The 17559-nt window shown below is 25.1% G+C and overlaps 1 protein-coding gene across 2 annotated transcripts in view; it reads left to right on the top strand.

Moving 5' to 3' along the window:
* The window catches only part of LOC129605812 (tyrosine kinase receptor Cad96Ca), a 161183-nt gene that overhangs the window by 88670 nt on the left and 54954 nt on the right, over positions 1-17559 (top strand). For both annotated transcript variants that reach the window (XM_055515772.1, XM_055515773.1), the window contains exon 7: positions 16149-16237. In XM_055515772.1, coding sequence (XP_055371747.1) covers positions 16149-16237 — 89 coding nt within the window. The remainder of the gene's footprint in view (positions 1-16148; positions 16238-17559) is intronic.

Here is a 17559-nt window from a genome sequence, read left to right as displayed (position 1 = left end):
ATGTATTATATTATTATTATTATAAATAAAGATATTCATTATAATAGAATATATTTTTATTATTTCTGTATATGCTTATTTTTATATATCATATATATTCATCATATACATATATGTATGTGGGAATATCAGTAATAATACAAAAAAAATGCTTTATAAAAAAGTAATAAAAAATGAAATGAAAGTTCCTTATTAAATGAAACCTCCTTTTAGTCCATTTTATGTAATAATCATATAAGAAGAGATAGATGAATATTAAGGTCAATTTGATATAAAATGATATCCCTCCTTATATTAGATAAGGGAGGAATTGACTCAATTTTCCTAAAGAACATAGGTTATTTTTTCCTTTTTTTTTTTGGCTTTTATTTGTATATCATAATAATATTAATATTAAGGTTACCATCTTTTGTTTTTTGCAAATTCATTTAATAATAAACATTTTGTTTGGATCATTATTGTAGAATTCATGCATGTTGTTTTCAATGTTCGCATATACAAAGGTTTCTGGTATAGAATACATATGAAGTGAATTAAAAAAAAGTTTTCATTGCATTATTATATAGCAAATGTTGTTTATTGTTATAATGTAAAACAATTTTGAATTTCTACAATTAAATGCAGTAAGGAGATTGATTAATAAATTACTAAGAATTGCGTGCTGCAGAGCTCAAAAATTAAATAGTTAATACTCAAAGAAATACTTACATTAAAGGCAATAAAATATGAAATGGCAAAGAGGTATATAGTTTCTACTTAAAGAAGTTTAATAAAAAATTAAAATTTAAAAACAAAACAGTTCTTATTGAGAAATAGCTACTCAAAATTTGACTGTAAAAACGTTGTATGTATAGAGTTTTCAATTAATTTTCGCTTTATATTATCTAGGTCTTGAATACATGGCAAGTTTGCCAGAGGTCTCGGACTATTTATTTCAAAAGATCGAAACTAATATTATAAACATAATTGCAGGTACGCATCAGATTTTGATTCATTTCAATTTTTTAATTGATTGTTTCGATTTTAATTAATTGATTTTTGTCGAAATAAACTCAAAAGCGAGCATCAATTCAAGAAAGAAATAGTATATAAAATAATACAATAGGAATATATATTATTAAAATAAGGACAATTTTATAGTGGTTATAAACTGGGTTGTTATACAAGGGTATAATTTTATTAAAAACACTTTTTAAAATCTTAATTTATTTTAGTTAAATTCAATCAATATTTCAATTATGATTTCTATATTACAAAAATATTCATATTAAAATTAACTATTATAAAATCAATTACTATACTATGTTAGATAAACTATTTCGGATAGCCGGGCTGCGATCAGAGCGCTGAACTCGTTTTCAGTATCCTCTGCAGTAGTATGGGGCTGTCTTGAGAAGCTCAATGAGTTAGGCAGATGCAACCGCGTCACACTGTGTTGGGTGCCGGGCCATGTTGGCGTGGAAGGAAATGAAGCCGCTGATGCGCTTGCAAGGAAGGGGGCAAACATACCTCTTCTTGGACCGGGGCCTTTCTGCGGAATCGGACCACATGCTATTCGTTGGGAATAAAGGAAGGAATCAGAAAGAAGGCGGTCGGAGCGCTGGAGAAGTCTTTCCCGGGCTGCGGCAAGCTAAGGAGCTCCAGGGAGATTATGACCAGAAGCGATTCAAGAAAATTATAGGGATGGGCAAGAACCAGGTGAGAGTCCTTAACCGGGTCACTGCAGGCTTAGGGGACACCTCAGTCGACTGGGCCTGGAAAATAAGGACACTTGCAAATTCTGTGGGGAGTATGGAGAGACCTCGGTGCACCTCCTCGGGGAGTGTGATGCTCTTGCTCTTAGGAGGTGCTGGGAGGCTTTGCTTTAACGGTGGAGGAGTTACGGTCTTCTGGTTCTCACAAGTTGCTTGAGTTCGTCAGGAGGGTGGGTCTCGAGCGTGTGTTGTAGGGCATGCCCCGCACTCGAATGGGGGCGCTCAATAGATTCTTATACGTGGTCGCGGTGCACTGCTGCCCCCGTTGTACAAACCTACAAATCTAGATAAACTATACCTTATGGCACTCCACACTAGACTATTGCACTAAAAAATGACAGGAGGAACAGAAAGCATATTGCTTTTATAAGTAGAATTTAGCATTGGTAGCGGTATTCGTAGGAATGTTACGAGAAGATGATTTCGATATACGATATTAGTTACAATAATGACCGGTAAAATTCTATTCGTATGGCAAGTTATTTTAATTTTTTCCAAACAAGCAAAAAAAGCACATGTAGCACGTAAAGTTAAAAAGAAAAAAAATATTAAGAAGAGAAATCTCAGATCCTTTTGAGTTATTATACATTTGTGTAATGGCAGGACATTCATCAATTTATATACTGATATCTTTAATATCTGTTTTTATTTTTTTTTCTACTTCTGTAATTTTTATTTTATTTTATTTTCATTTCTGCTTTTTTTTTTTATTATTACATTCATTTTTTGTGCTACACTTTTTAATGCTGCTTTTTTTTTTGCTGTGCTTTCTTTTTGTTAGATGGAATTCCCTTCATAACCGAGATGTAGTGGGCTGAAAAGTTGGTTTATTTCGTATATTATATAGCCAGATTATAAATCTCTCAAGAAATAAATAAGGCAGTGATTTTTGTGTTAATTTATACCTTCAATGTATTGAATTTGAAAATCAAGAGATTTTATGTGGGTTGCTTTTTTTTTTTGATTTTTTGTTCTTTTGTACATTTTGTATACATTCAGCTAGTTTATTTTTCTTATCTTTTTTATTATGGTGCCGTGGGTGTTATCAATTATGGTGCAATTTTTATTATACTGAAAAGCTGTTAATAGAATTAATTTTTAGAATGATGGTGGAATGATATTTTCAGTAATTTTAAAAATTTGAATGGGAATTTTATTTCATTTTTTTATTCTTTTCTAGAAAAAGTTTTTAACTTAATAAATAAAATTTCAATCTGTGTTAAGGGAATGAAAGAATGATAACATAAGGCAATAATTTTATATTATTTATTTATGTATATATTCCTATTTTTAAAATGAATTAATTATACTGATTGTTGAGGGACGTCTATCAATGCTTTTTTAATTTTGTTTTATTTTAGTTAGATATATTTAGTTATGTGTACCGTATCTATAACGGTTGTGCTATCATTTGACAAATTTAATTTTCTTAAGTTACTTACATTTTTTTTATAAAATGAGATATTATTATGGTTGGAGTTCTTGATTATACATTAAATAGGTTCTTTTGAAATACCATATAGATGCTATCAATGGAATTTTTTGTGGGTATTCGTTTTTTTTTTATTAAATAGAAAATTTAATAAAATAAATTGGATTGAAAATACAAAAAGATAATTAAATTTTTTTTGACAACTATTTTTTCTAAGAAATTTTGAATTAGTTTTTTTACTATGCAAATTACAAAAAAAAAAAATTTTCCGAGAAATAAAATTTTTTGAGAAAATTAATTATTTTAATGCCTTTCAAAAGTGTTTTAAAAAATTTTGGCCACTTCAAGTTTACAAGAATTTATTTATTTGAACTAAATTGAATTATTATTGAACATTCCAAAAAATCACGGAAAAAGCTCTAGTTGGTTTTACTCTATACGTTCGTGTATTAATATTATCGTTTATTCGTTCACTTACAAAATTTTTAATTCCTTTTGATTAAGTATAGATGAAATTTTGTGAGAAAATTATGTAATATAAGTACATGATTGTTAATCGGCATTTTTGCGGTTTTAAGATAGGTTATCTTCAATCGATTGTAATTTTACTCTGGCTTAGCAGTTCGATCTCAAATTTGATATATGCGGTATTATATGGAACAATAAAGAATATGACAAGAGAATAATTTAAACAGAAGATCGTTTTCATCGTTGATCCTTAAGTTTTTGTGCAAACATTTGCTTTTATATAGCTTAAATTAGCAAATTTAACTACCGTGTTAGAAATGTTCACATATAAGTACACTTTGCGTTAAGTTTTAATAATTTTTTGAATTTATTTAATTTAACCTCGTGAAAATAATAATATTTTCTAGTATAGCTTCAACTTAATTCATTTTAAGTTGAAAATCAATAGAAAATATTTCACAGTGATATTTAAAGTGTTTCAAAATTTTTAATTAGAAAAAAAAAATAAATCAATAGACCAACCCATTTAATTTTGCAATGACTATTTCAAAATTTTTTTTTCTATGAATTATATCGCAGTTTAGCACTACAATAATTTGTGAAAATTCTGAAGTATTTTAATAAGAAACAAAGCATTCGCATTTGATTTTAAATATTGATGAAAAAAAACTTTGCAGAATGAATTTTTTTAGTAGAAAATAGGCGAAAATATTATTGGAATGCTTTCCTATTCGGTACTCAAATTTCTAAAAAAAAATTTGGGGTTGTGTTGAATCAATTAGAAAAAACTAAATAAATACTTCACATCATATTCTATAGAAATTTCTATAGATTTCTATCGATTGCAAATATTTAACATTTCTGTAGCACAGTTGGCGAAAAAAAAAAAACACTTTTTAGCACTTTTCCAAAAAATTTTTTGAAAAAAGTGCTTATTAGTTTCACTCTGTCCGTCCGTGGACATTTTTTTTGTTTACAAAACTTCTACACCTTTGAAGATAGAAAGCTGAAATTTCATACGTACATACATCTTCACTTTCTGTAGAACAAAATTTTTACCTATCTCCCCCCCCTCTAGAAGTTATACTCCCCCAAAAACCTAAAAATGGCCTTTTTTAAATATTTTTTGCAATGAAACCATAAGCTTTTTTAAAATTTAGCACACGCAGAAAGGCAGTGACTTGCTTCCCCTTGCGCGGTATACTATAGTTAAACTTTAGAAAAACAAAATGGCCGTTCAAATTTACCGTTATCTAAAGTTCTTTTTTTCCAAATTTTTGATGTCATTTTTCTTCTAGACCCCTGACTGTAGAAGCTTGATATTTTAGGAGCTTTTAGATATTAATAAATAGTTCATTTTGTTAGAAGAAAATATTTTTCCATCTCCACCCCCTCTCAAGTTATCACCTCTTGAAATTCTTAAAATTTGAATTTTTGACACCTTATATTTCCGAAACCGCAAGCTTTTCCAAATTTTTATAAACGCAAAAAGCTAACGGTAAATTCCGTAAAATTAAAAAATATAATTATTTTTCTTAACTCACACAATTAACCCTTAAAATCGAGCATTATGTTAACCCCTTTTTATATTAATTTTTGCTTTATTTCAAAGACTGCATATATGCGTCATCCATCAATGAATGAAAATAATTTTAATAGTGTGATAGGTATACATAGACTGTATTTAAAAGCAGAATTTTCACTTGTTGAAGGGAAAAGTGCTACAATACAAACCATTGGTTTGACCCAACTTTATTTAGTTTTACGTTTGAAAAATCTTTTGTATTATTATTTTCTGACCTATTTGATGATTAATCGATTGAGTATCGTGGAAATTTTTTAAAATTGATGAATAAAAATGTTAAAAGCTATTAAAAATTAAACACCATAATCTAATTTTTGTTTTTTAAGTTTTCGAGAATATATTTACTAATTCAAGGATTTTTCAATATAAATTTTGTTAAATGCATTTTCGTTTCCAATAGATTTTGAAATTTTTTAATTATTTTGCATGCTACTAGCAATACGAAGATTTGTAATTGTGTTAAAGCAAGTTAGGAGACGGGTGAGTGTGTGCAGTATTGCAGCATTATCAAAAAAGTATTTTAAAAATTAGAAAATCCCACTTTTAATGGATATATATATAGATCATATTTTTAAGGTGTAAGATGGAATTCGGGAAATTTTTATAAAATTTTTAAGTCGTATTTCGTGAAAGTAAGGTTTTTTTGTTCTTGTCTATGACTCGACCTGCTCTAAAAAGAAACTACCTTCTATATATATATCTAATCTACTTCTTCTAAATATTTAATCGAAACTGCTAAAGATTTCATTAAAAAAATTAAAAAAATAGTTTTCGACTATTGCTCCATAAATTATGTCCACAGACTGATAAACCTGTTTTCCCTTAAATGTCTTTGAAGCATTAAAATAACTGCCAGAATTTCACATTACGAAATTGGATTAATTGTTAGTGGAATGTTGAATTCATCATCTTATAAAGAATAAGTTGTCGTAAATGTTTAGAAAAACAAAATTTCTCAATTGTCACATGAGAATTTATTCACAATCCCCATGTCCTATAAAATATGTATTTAAAACATCATAACAGGTCAGAACTGAAGTTTTAAAATTTATTTCTTGAATTTTACCCTCAATAACTTTTAATTTTGTAACATTTAAAATCAAATCAATATTCTTCCAATCATCCAGTTTTTCTAATCTTTAAATTAAAGTGAAAATTATTGATTTTTAAACTTTTAAACTTTCTTTTTCATACCTGCTTTTTTTTGTGTGCCTTTCATGCTATTTAATTGACATTAATTTTTGAATTTTTTCCAAATTTTCCTTTTTTTTGTTTTGCTTGTATTTTTGGTAAATAACTACGTTACTGTAGTATTAAGGTTTCTAAAAATATCCTTTAAAACTCTTAATTTTATTTTTCCCCCTAATTTATGAATAAAAATAAAAGTTGGTACTCCTACCTTATTTGCTATGGAAAATACAAGAAGAAAAAAAATATTTTTTTTTCCTCTTCTAACAAATTTTCCTTTTCCATCCTCATTATCCTCAAAAAATAAATTATTTACTTTCTAGATTTCACCTAACTACTTTGTACACATGGTCTCTGATATAGTATACGACAACAGTTGAAGTACATCAAATTCTTTTTGGAAAATTAGATAAAATCATGAAAAGAGAACTCATTTTACTCAATTGCAGACATACATACATATTATGCTGGCATTTGTAATGTAGAAAATTATATGTATAATTTTGTATAGTTAATTTTCATTTCTGTTTTTCAAAGAATTATTAAAAAGTTGGGTTTTTATACCAATTTTGCTTTCAACATTAAGGTTGGTTTATTTTTTCCATTTTTATCATTTTTTCTAAAAAGGACCTGAAGTCTTTTTTCCAAATAAAAGTGTAACTTGTCTTAATATATTAAATACGTTATGTAAGTATGTGGGTACGTTTTTATTTCATCGTGTTATAGATAAATGTACATTTATTTATTTGTATTAGTCATAAGTATGAAACAAAAATGTTAGGTAAGTACTAAGGACCTCTTATTACTTTCTCGTCTTATTTTTTTCCTTATGGTTTATTTCTATATCTTATTAAAGAAATGAGATCAAAATGAAGGCAAGAAAAAAAAATTGAAGAAACAATAAGAGTAATATAAGAAAATGAAAGCTAAAAATAAGTATATAAAAAAGAAAAGAAAACGTTCGAAAAGACATCGAACTTTATGTCATTTAATCGATTGAAAATCTAAAACTGGAGAACGGGGATCTCATTTTTAGTTTTTTCGTTCTCAATTTGGTTCTTGTCTCACTTTCTGTTTTTTCTTTTTTTTATATAATTTTTTATTTTTAGTTTCATAAAATTTCATTCAGCGCATTTTCAAATTAAAAATATTTTTTCACCGTGTCTGTTCGTCCTTTGTTTATAATAAAAAAATATTTTGAATTCTTAGTGTTAAAGTCTATTTTGAATAATATTGATGAACAGGTTTGTACAATGTGTATTATTACTTTTAAATAGAAATGTTTTAAGGTTTTGTGGAAACTTTGTAAAAAATAGCAGTTGAATTGAATATTTCGCCGTAATTTATGCAATTTTTTATTTCTAAATATTTTAAGATGGTAACTCAATGTCATGTTGTTTATTGGCATCCCAGTTCCCTAATAGCTCGTCTATTAAACCAAGTTTTTTTTATTAAATCTAAAAATATTCTAGAATAATATTTTCAACTAAATTTTGTCAAAATTGTGCTTTATAAAATTATTGATTTTCGTCACTTTCTTTTTTAATTCTTTATGAAGTTTTTTAAGTTTTTTTTTTTTGCATTTTTTATTTGCTCTTTTTTTATTTTACTTTTTTAATACTTTTAGTTTTTTTTTAGATTTTATACGATTTTTTGTTTTCTTTTCCCATATATTTGTGAAGCAAACGGTTGAAGTTTTGCCCGACTTGTTATAAGAAGTAAATTGATTTCTTTTTCTGTTCTCGATAAGTTTATGTGATTTTAAATTGCTTGTTTTAAGGGAATTCATAAGAGTTCTTACAATGTTGCCTTATTATTATTATTATAGTGTTTTTTTGTTTTTTTTTTTTTGCCTTTTTTCGTTTTACTTTTTGGAACAATTTCAAATTACAATCTTCATTTTTTATATTTCATATTGTATTTAAGAAATTTAAGATATTTTTATTTTCAATTTTAAAAAATTATAAAAATTTGTAAAATATTTATGATAAGATTGCCATATATTCGAAACTATAGGCTTTCTGGATATAAACTGTTGGAAAATATTGTGAAAGTGCATAGGAATGCGTTAGTAAGAGAAAAGAATTTTGTGTAGGAGCTAAAAAAAGGTTTAGGTATATGAAAACTGATTTTAACAATAATTAATGAATGGATGTACATTATGTAAATTCGCATCTTTAGAACTATAATAAATTTAATATTATAATCTTAAATGAAATTGATAAATTTAACTAGGACTTATTTCACTATTTGGTTGAAATTCGTATTTTGAAATGTTAATAAATTCCAATAAGCTAAAATTGGTTGAAAATGTATTAAGTCACATCCAAACGGAGTACTTATTCTTTAAAACTTGATATGTTAAAATCTATTAGAACAATCTTGAAAGGATGTGTGTAATATGTAGAAAGCAAATAATTATAACAAAATTATACTGTTACCTGCATTTATTCATGTTCGGATTCAATTACGAGTAAGTATCTTACTGTATTTTTAAATTTATGGAAACGACTGTACTCATTTATTCAAACAACTAAAATTTCATAGAACAAATTTTATTTTAATTTCTTGATTTTTGAGGTAGAATAATGAAGTCCTTAAAAATTTCATATTTTCATTTGTTTTCAATTTTACATATTGATTTTGCTTGTATTGAACTACCGCGTATTTAACATCCAATTTTTGTTCTGTTAATTTTTTTTTTCTTTCATATTTATTGAAAATTTTTTAATATTTGAAATGCTTTCAATTTGACTTTTCTGACAATAGCACTCGTTTTACATAATACTTAACATAAATAAATTTTTTTATTCACTTTTCTCGTTTTTTTTTTCTTTTTTGTTTTTTGAATTCGATATTTTTACATTTCAATTGTTTACGATTAACTCTTGATATTTTGTTCTTTGCTTCTAGTTTAGTTAAGTTTTTTTTTTATATTTTCTACATTACGGTACATTATTTCATTTTGTTCGATTTTTCTTTTCCCCTGTTTCATTTCATTTTTTTTCTGATTTTTTTTTAGTTTTCGCTTTTTCTTGTTTTTGTTTTTTTTTTGTATTATAAATTTATCTTAAGTTTGAAATTCTGATGTTGAATAATCAGGCCAAGGATAGCTACACAAGTTATATATTGGTTGATGGCATGATTGCACTTAAAGACTTGTATCAACTTCAACTATTACTATTATACAAAAAAAAAATAAGAAAAACATGACATAAAACTATAATATGTAGATTGAATGTGTAAGAAAAAAAAAAGAAGACAAGAAATAATTTTTTTTTTGCAAAATTTTTCTTGTATTTTTAATACATTTGAAAAAAAAGTAAAGAAAAATGAGAACTCCTTAAAGATAAAAGTTTTATCGCATAATGTTTACATAAAAATGATTCAATTGGAAAATGGATTAAAGATTATAATAAATATGTAGACGTATGTGTTAGGTTTTCAGGAGTATGATTTGTGAATTTTTTAACTAATAAATAATATCAATTTACTGTAGTTGGTATACTTAGTACTTGTGCAGTTGATATGGTGCACATAATAATTTAAATGTATGTGATACGGTGGTAGTTGTGGTACATTGCCCAAATATTGATCTACCGTTCGAAATCTTATAAATATTGAATTTTTAAATTGATTTTGAGATTCGATCTTTGATATTTGCGTATAGAGGGTTTTTCGCATTAGGTGGAAATGAGCAATCAATTGTCTATAAAGCGAGCCACCAATGGTAACTTTATGTCACGTTGTATCGAATTCCTGATCGTTTATTTATATGCAGGAAAGGAGTATATCTCCACCCTCCCCCCCCAAACAATTGCTTGCTGAAAATTGATCAGAGAATCATGCCTGAAATTATTCGCCGTCTTATGCGAAATACACTATATTTAATTCCAATTCAATAATTTACTTTTTAAAGGATGTGATTACTGATCTGTTATATGCAATTACTTAATAAGAATGAGTTATTAAAATTATTGAGAATGAGTATCATAATGTAGTTATTTTTTTATTCTATACACCTAAATAATTATGATTATTTGTACCGTATACCTTATATTCAAGTAAAATTTTGAATTCACGTTTATAATAGTCACATGAAAACTGAAATGATCACCATTCTATATACAATATACCCATGCAGTTAGATAAGCGAATTCACGTTTATTTCTTGAACTATTCAAAACAATTTAAAAGAAATTTATTTCCAAAGGTATATTCAAAAGGAAAATGCAATAAAAAAAAATATTTTTCAACCATTTTCAATTATTAGAAGGTTACCAATAGAATGAAGTTAAGCATAAGTTTTGTGCTTATCAATATTTAAATTGATACATTGTACGTACATACATACATAGATTTAAAGTTCTTAGAGTTCTTTATATTCTATCCCCTGTCAATTTGAACTTCTTGAACATAAAAATAAAAGAAAGAACAAGAAAAACGCAATCAAAGCGCTATTCAAAAGAAAACTATAATTTTTACATAAAATAAAAAAAATAATAAAAAAATGAAAACATAAAAAATATTTTTTTTTTTTATGAATGGTTAGCATTTAAACATAGAAAATGGGGAAATCAGGAAAATTAAATCCAATAATGGTTATTATCATAAGTTTTTACCATTTAATTTTTAAGAAAATTAAGTTTTTCAGCTTGTCTAAGTTTTTAAGAGATTTTTCTTTCACTGATTGAATGAAGAATAATAAACAAATATTGAATAGTGAAAAAGAAATAAAAAAGAAATCGGAAAAAAATTTCTTAAAATTTGTTTGGCGTTGAAATTTTAATTTCAATTATATAATAGAAAAATATTCAATATTATATTATGTATGTAGGTTGTTTGTGTAAAAAATCGGAACTTTTTTATTGAATAGAAATTAAAATTATTTTTCTGAATTTTCTTTTTTCCATTGTATTCCAAATTTAATTCATTTTGAAGAGAAGTAAATTTTGAAATTATTAAAGTAATTTTCCAAATAATTAGACTTTTTAAGTAATTGAAAAAATAGTAAAGTTGTAACTGATTGAATAGTTAACAATTTTAGTCAATAAATGGTATACTTGCATAATATTGTTAGTATTGTATTAGTATGTATCTACTTACTATTGTTAAATTCTATTAAAGGTTAATAAATTAAATGCTCACCAAAAAGCTGGTTTATGGCAATTTACAAAAAATTAGATCATCTCAAAAATTTCTAGTATATATTAAAAAGATTATAAGAGAAGAAATTATAAAAGAAAATGCCGATTTTTTTCGTTCATCCTTCAAATATAACAGTTTATTATTGAAACAAAAAGAAATTCAAAGAAGCCGTTTTTTACCTACCTCAATAATGTGAAATTTTAAATTAAATGTATGCGATAAATAAAAAATTTACCTTGATGTTGATTTTATTTTCATTATCATTTGAATTAAACTTGTATCGATTTGATGACATTATTTAAAGGTTATTTACATTTTAATTACATTGTTCCTTAAATTCACATAATAACATTGAAATCAATTATAAAAGATTAGATATTGCGGAAACTTTCAAGGCAAAACTATAACACATTTGTAATACTAAAGCTATCATTGTATTATTTCTAATTGCATTTAATTCGATATTGAAAACTAGAAGATTGCTAATAAAAAATTCTTTCAAAAGAATTTTGAATTTTTTTGATATCATTGTAAAAGTAGTGTGAAATAAATTTTACGAGTAAATTAGAAAAGAAATTGAAATATGTAATTTAAAAATGAAAATTTGTAATTGGAATTTTCAAAATTAAAAATTAAATCGAGCTTGAACATTTTGCGTACAAAACTTAGTTGCACGCAAGAATTTCGAATTAAAAAGTATGAGATTTAAATTAAAAAAAAAATACTTGACCATAGTAAGATAAAAAATAATTTTATTTTTCAATATATATTGTTAAAGTTCACAAGAACCAGGTTCGTGAGGTTCATTACAAATCCGATTACGTTATTCTGAAATTAAAACAATTCAAGGGCTTCTCAGATTAAAAAAACCAAAATTATTTTCCATTGTAGCTCGTATGCTTATATACTTAATGTCTTAAATTTCTCTTATGTCTTAAATTACACGAAGATATAAAATCAACTTATTAAACAATAGAGTCCAGATATTTTGTTACATAATGTATACCATATATATAATAAAACAGCTAAAATTCTACAATAAACTATAAACTAATAAAAATCTCTAAAGTGTATGAGAAAAATATTTCGTCTATCATACAAACGTATAAAATGTTATGACAAATTACCACCATTAAAAAAATGTTTCTGTACACATATACGAACACAGTAGTGTTACATATATATTACACTAGCATGTATATACAAAAGACATAAGTATTGTATATTTTCTTATAATTGTAAATATTGCATAATAAAAAAAAATAAAATATGGACGAGAGATGAGAGTAAATATCCTTTATGATGCGGTCGCAATATAATAATTGAAGAAGCCAATAAAACATCACAACACAACGTTTTGCTTCATATTTATATCATACTTAGGATACATACATATGTATTATACTACTTAAAAGTATAATCGTAAACATAATGATATAATAATATAAATAATAGAATGAAACATTTTGTCAAAAATAAAAAAAAATATACAATTACACAAATTTAAGACAAAATCTTACATAAACGGATATTATGTATACCAAAGCTACTGACATAGAAATTGTACCATTATCATACACATATGTATATATGTAAAGATATAGAAGACATTCTATATAGACCATCATTCATATAAACGTTGTTTACTTTTATTTTCCTAAAAGAAAACTCACTAACTAACTAATGTTCGCTGAATTGTTCTCTTTTGTTATTATGCTGTTATGAAATTTACAAAATAAATAAATATACTATAATATCTACATACGTGAATGGTTAAGAGTTAATACACATGTGTACGTACAAAATATGAAATATAGAGAATTATATATAAGAAAATAATAATAATATGAGTGACCTATATTATACACACATTCACGTACATACAGTAAAATATGTTTGTATAAAATTGTATACAAGATGTATTTATAAAAGCTTATATGATTTTCTGATAAAAAGAAAACAAGAATTCTGAACAACAAATACTCATCTTGTCTAACATGGCATTTTATCGGACTGTTTACTTATACAACAAACCATTAGGGTAAAAAAAAAACAAAAAGACACAAAAACATAAAATTAAAAACAGAAATGGTAGTTTATATAGTTAGTATAGTGATGGGTAAATAGCATTAAAGCATTATAGTGTTCGTAGGAGATTCAAAATATTTCCTAGACAAAATCAACAAGAAAAAATAACAAAAATTACAATGAAATACAAATATGAATGTGTATATGAATACAACACACAAACACGCATACATTTCAAACGTTTATAAAAAGAAAAAAAATTTAAAAGGCGAAAAATATCTTGCTCTTGCAATGAACCCAGTTGGATATTTCAAAAACCAAAAAAAGAAAAAAAAATTTTAGAAAATTGAATCAACTGACTCGTTACATTTTGTATCCAGAGTTTCGTTCAACTAATATTATTATGATGGAAAAATGAAATAAAAACATACATACATACATACACATGTATATGAAAAGTACAAACTTCTATATAAAGCGCAAAATATAAAAAAAAAACGTAGAAAAATCGTCAAAACGTAAAAAATGAAAGAAAAAAATAACCTGATTGCGTATATTCCTTTTTACTTGATGAAAAAGGATAATAAAAGTAATAATGTTATCCTCTTAAAGTTTTTCTCTTTTTTTCTTAGAATTTATTTTTATTATTTTTTCTTCTTCTTCTTTCTCTTTTCTCTTTTTAAATCAAATTATTATTATTACATAGAGGAGTTTAGTTTTAGTATAGAACATGTCCTTGTGTATGTATACTTGTATATGCATATATAAATGTGTATGTAGGGTTAAATTAGATTTAATAATAAGGGAGAGAGAGAGAGAGAGAGAGAGAGAGAGAAATTTAAAAGGGTGCAAGTATAAAGTAAGGATATATCTATTATGTTTATGGGTTTTTTGAACATGATTCTTAAGTACTTTAGCCCTTTTATGTTTCAGTTTTTGTTATTGTTTTTTGTTTTTTATATATTTTTCTATTTTAGATGAAAAATTCTATTAGCAAAGGTGAAGTTACTTAATATTACATATTTTCTTATTTTTTTTTCTAGTTTTTACTAGCAATACATGTTTTACGTGTTGCGTTTAGGAAAAAATAACAAAAATAAAAATCAAATTATTTGATAAACTTAAAGTGAAAAAAGAAACAATCAAATCAAAAAAAAAAAAAAAATAAGAAACCATTTTTTTTTAAATAGAAATGTATAAAAGGTTTTGCATAAGTTAGAAATCAAAAGAAATGATTTTCTTTAAAATTAAATCTAAACAAAAGCAGGGAAGAAATGAATATCATTGGTTTAACCACATCGGGCCTAAGTAGTTTAAATGAACCCAGTTGGGGGCCGCGTCATAGAACAAGTGAATATTATTGCTTACAATTTGAAATTACAATTTTGAAATTAATGAAAATAAACTGCGTTTGGTACAACATCTGAGCATAGAAACGAGATCTTTTAAAACAAAAAGTGAATATTTAAATGAGGTGATATAATTGTAGGTGGTATAATTAAGTCAACCATAAGGTGGTACGATTTTTTCCCAAAAATTCATTTAATTTAAATAATGTGTATATGTTGGTGTATTCATAGTTGAAATGCCAATTTTTTTGTCTACTTATATACGCTGTATTTTATTTATTAATTTGAATTTTTATGTTAAAAGCCAATTATAACTAATTCTCGATTGATTTTCATTTAATTATAATAATACAGTATATTGACCTTTGGTGTAAAGTTGAGAACAAATGTACCATCTTATGTTTCCTTATTATACTCAAATATTCAACTTCCATATATTATTTTTACTAAATTATTTGCACGACACCCTGTACACTTCAATTTAATAAAAACAAATAAGCAAAATGATATTTTAGTCAAAATTTCCTCACAATTAATTCAAATTTTTAAAAACTTATGAAATTTATTTGAACTAAATATGCTGCAATTTGCAAGTATAGATTCAGTCAATTGAAAATGCTATTTAAAACTAAAATTCCGCATAATAAAATATATTTAAATATTTTAATGAAAATGTAATGGTAGGAAAAGAAAAAAAATAATAAAAAGTGGAAGGAGACGAACCTTAAAGTTTAAATTGCAAAGAATATTTAACAGAAATTTCAAAGTGTTACGCTCATTATGCATCGATCTGCTTTCCAGAATAATTTTAATCGTTTGAATTCCTTTTTTTTTATAAATTTTTATTCATTTTTCATTTCACATTTTCTATTTTTGCAAAATTTTCTAATTAACACCCGCAAATGAAGTTGTGTAAGAGAAGGAAATTGTACTCCATTAAAAAATTCAAATATCTCCATTTATTTTTTATACATACATATACATATATACTTATATAGAAATGTTGTGAGATGAATGAATTTGTACGTTTGTATATCAATATGAAATTTACATTCATGCATATAAATGAAATTTTATATTTCAGTCTGTAACTGTATATATGTATATGTATGTTTTTCTATATATTTTATGTGAGTTTTTATAAAATATGAAAAAAACTAATTGAATAAATTTTTTTTTATATATATATATTTTAGGTAACGATGGCGTAACGACAGTTGCTGTAAAAACTCTTAAAGAAAGTGCAACTGAAATTGAAAGAAATGATCTGTATTCAGAGCTTCAGGTAATTTGTGTGTTTTTCCTTTTTTAAGCTATATTATACATAGTACAGTTTGAAATTTTTTTTTCACTTCGACTCTCAAAAACTCCTTTTAAAAAAGTTTCTGTTTGCAATATTATAAAAAAATATTACATTTTTTTTCTTATAATTTTAAAGGTATAGATATAAAAATTGCATCATGATTAATTCTTTTCAATTTGAATGTTCTGATGAAAGTGTTTTCTTATTTAGTAACGAATGTAGTAATTTTTAGAAAATAATATGATAATGAATATCTAGTACCTTACTTAAAAAAATAAAACTGTGAAGTTTGAATTAATATTAAGAAATAGAATACTTTTCGGGGCAAATTTTTAACAATTTGGGAGTATATTTATAAACAGGATAATATGAAGTGTATATATTATAAATTTAACTAGTTTGCTTTTATAAAACTTAACAATAAAATCATAAATTATTAAATACCTTTAGTCCGGCCAAAATTTTCTGTATACTGTCCAGTGGAAATTAAGACTATAGTTTCGCGATCTTTACAATTTCGAGTCTTATAATTATATTAACGCTTCAGTTTCATGATTGCTTCTTTAAAATTAAATCTATACGGCTCAAGATTTAAGATTTACATTTGTTCGTCATTGAAGATAAACAAGTTGCGATTAATTCCGCATCTCATAAAGAAAAATTGATCAAAATAAAATTTTTTCTGTCTGAAATTAACACTTTGTCTTTCGCTCATAACACGGAAATTTCATAAATTCCAAATATCTCTTGGTGTTAGTAATTGTCAATATGGTCACTCTATTTAATTTTCATGTAAAGTTGTCTCCAATTTGCGAAAAGTCAATTTAAAAGTAGAAAGTGCATATTAAATGTGAAGTGAATAAAATGAAAAATAATAAAAACAAAAAAAGAAAAAAATAAAATATTGGGATTTCTAAAAAAAAAAAATCTATTTGAGAAGGACCAACTTCTCATAAATGAATGAAATTAAAAAAAAAAAAAAAGAAAAATAATTTTTCTATAAATTTTCATTTTAATTTCAATTCTATTTTTATTTAAATAGTGAAACAAAAAAAAAAAATCAATTTTTTTTCCTTCTTTATTATTTTAATTTAATTTCATCTATGGTAAAGAAAAACTCCTTATACATATCTGCGATACAGTTGTGTTTATGCATATAAATATATTAATGTATATGTTATGATGCAAGTGCACTAGTAAGAAATATAATTTTTATGCATTAAAAAGTTCTTTTAATAACTTTCAACCGCAATAACTATTTTGCTTTAAGGTTTTTCCTCTTTTTTTGTTGGTTGCCGATTGTT

Source organism: Condylostylus longicornis, unplaced genomic scaffold (genome assembly GCF_029603195.1).
Source record: "Condylostylus longicornis isolate FDR11 unplaced genomic scaffold, ASM2960319v2 ptg000015l, whole genome shotgun sequence".
NCBI lineage: Eukaryota > Metazoa > Arthropoda > Insecta > Diptera > Dolichopodidae > Condylostylus > Condylostylus longicornis.
The sequence above is the reverse complement of the archived record's forward strand: the minus strand, read 5'-3'. Positions and strand labels throughout refer to the sequence as shown.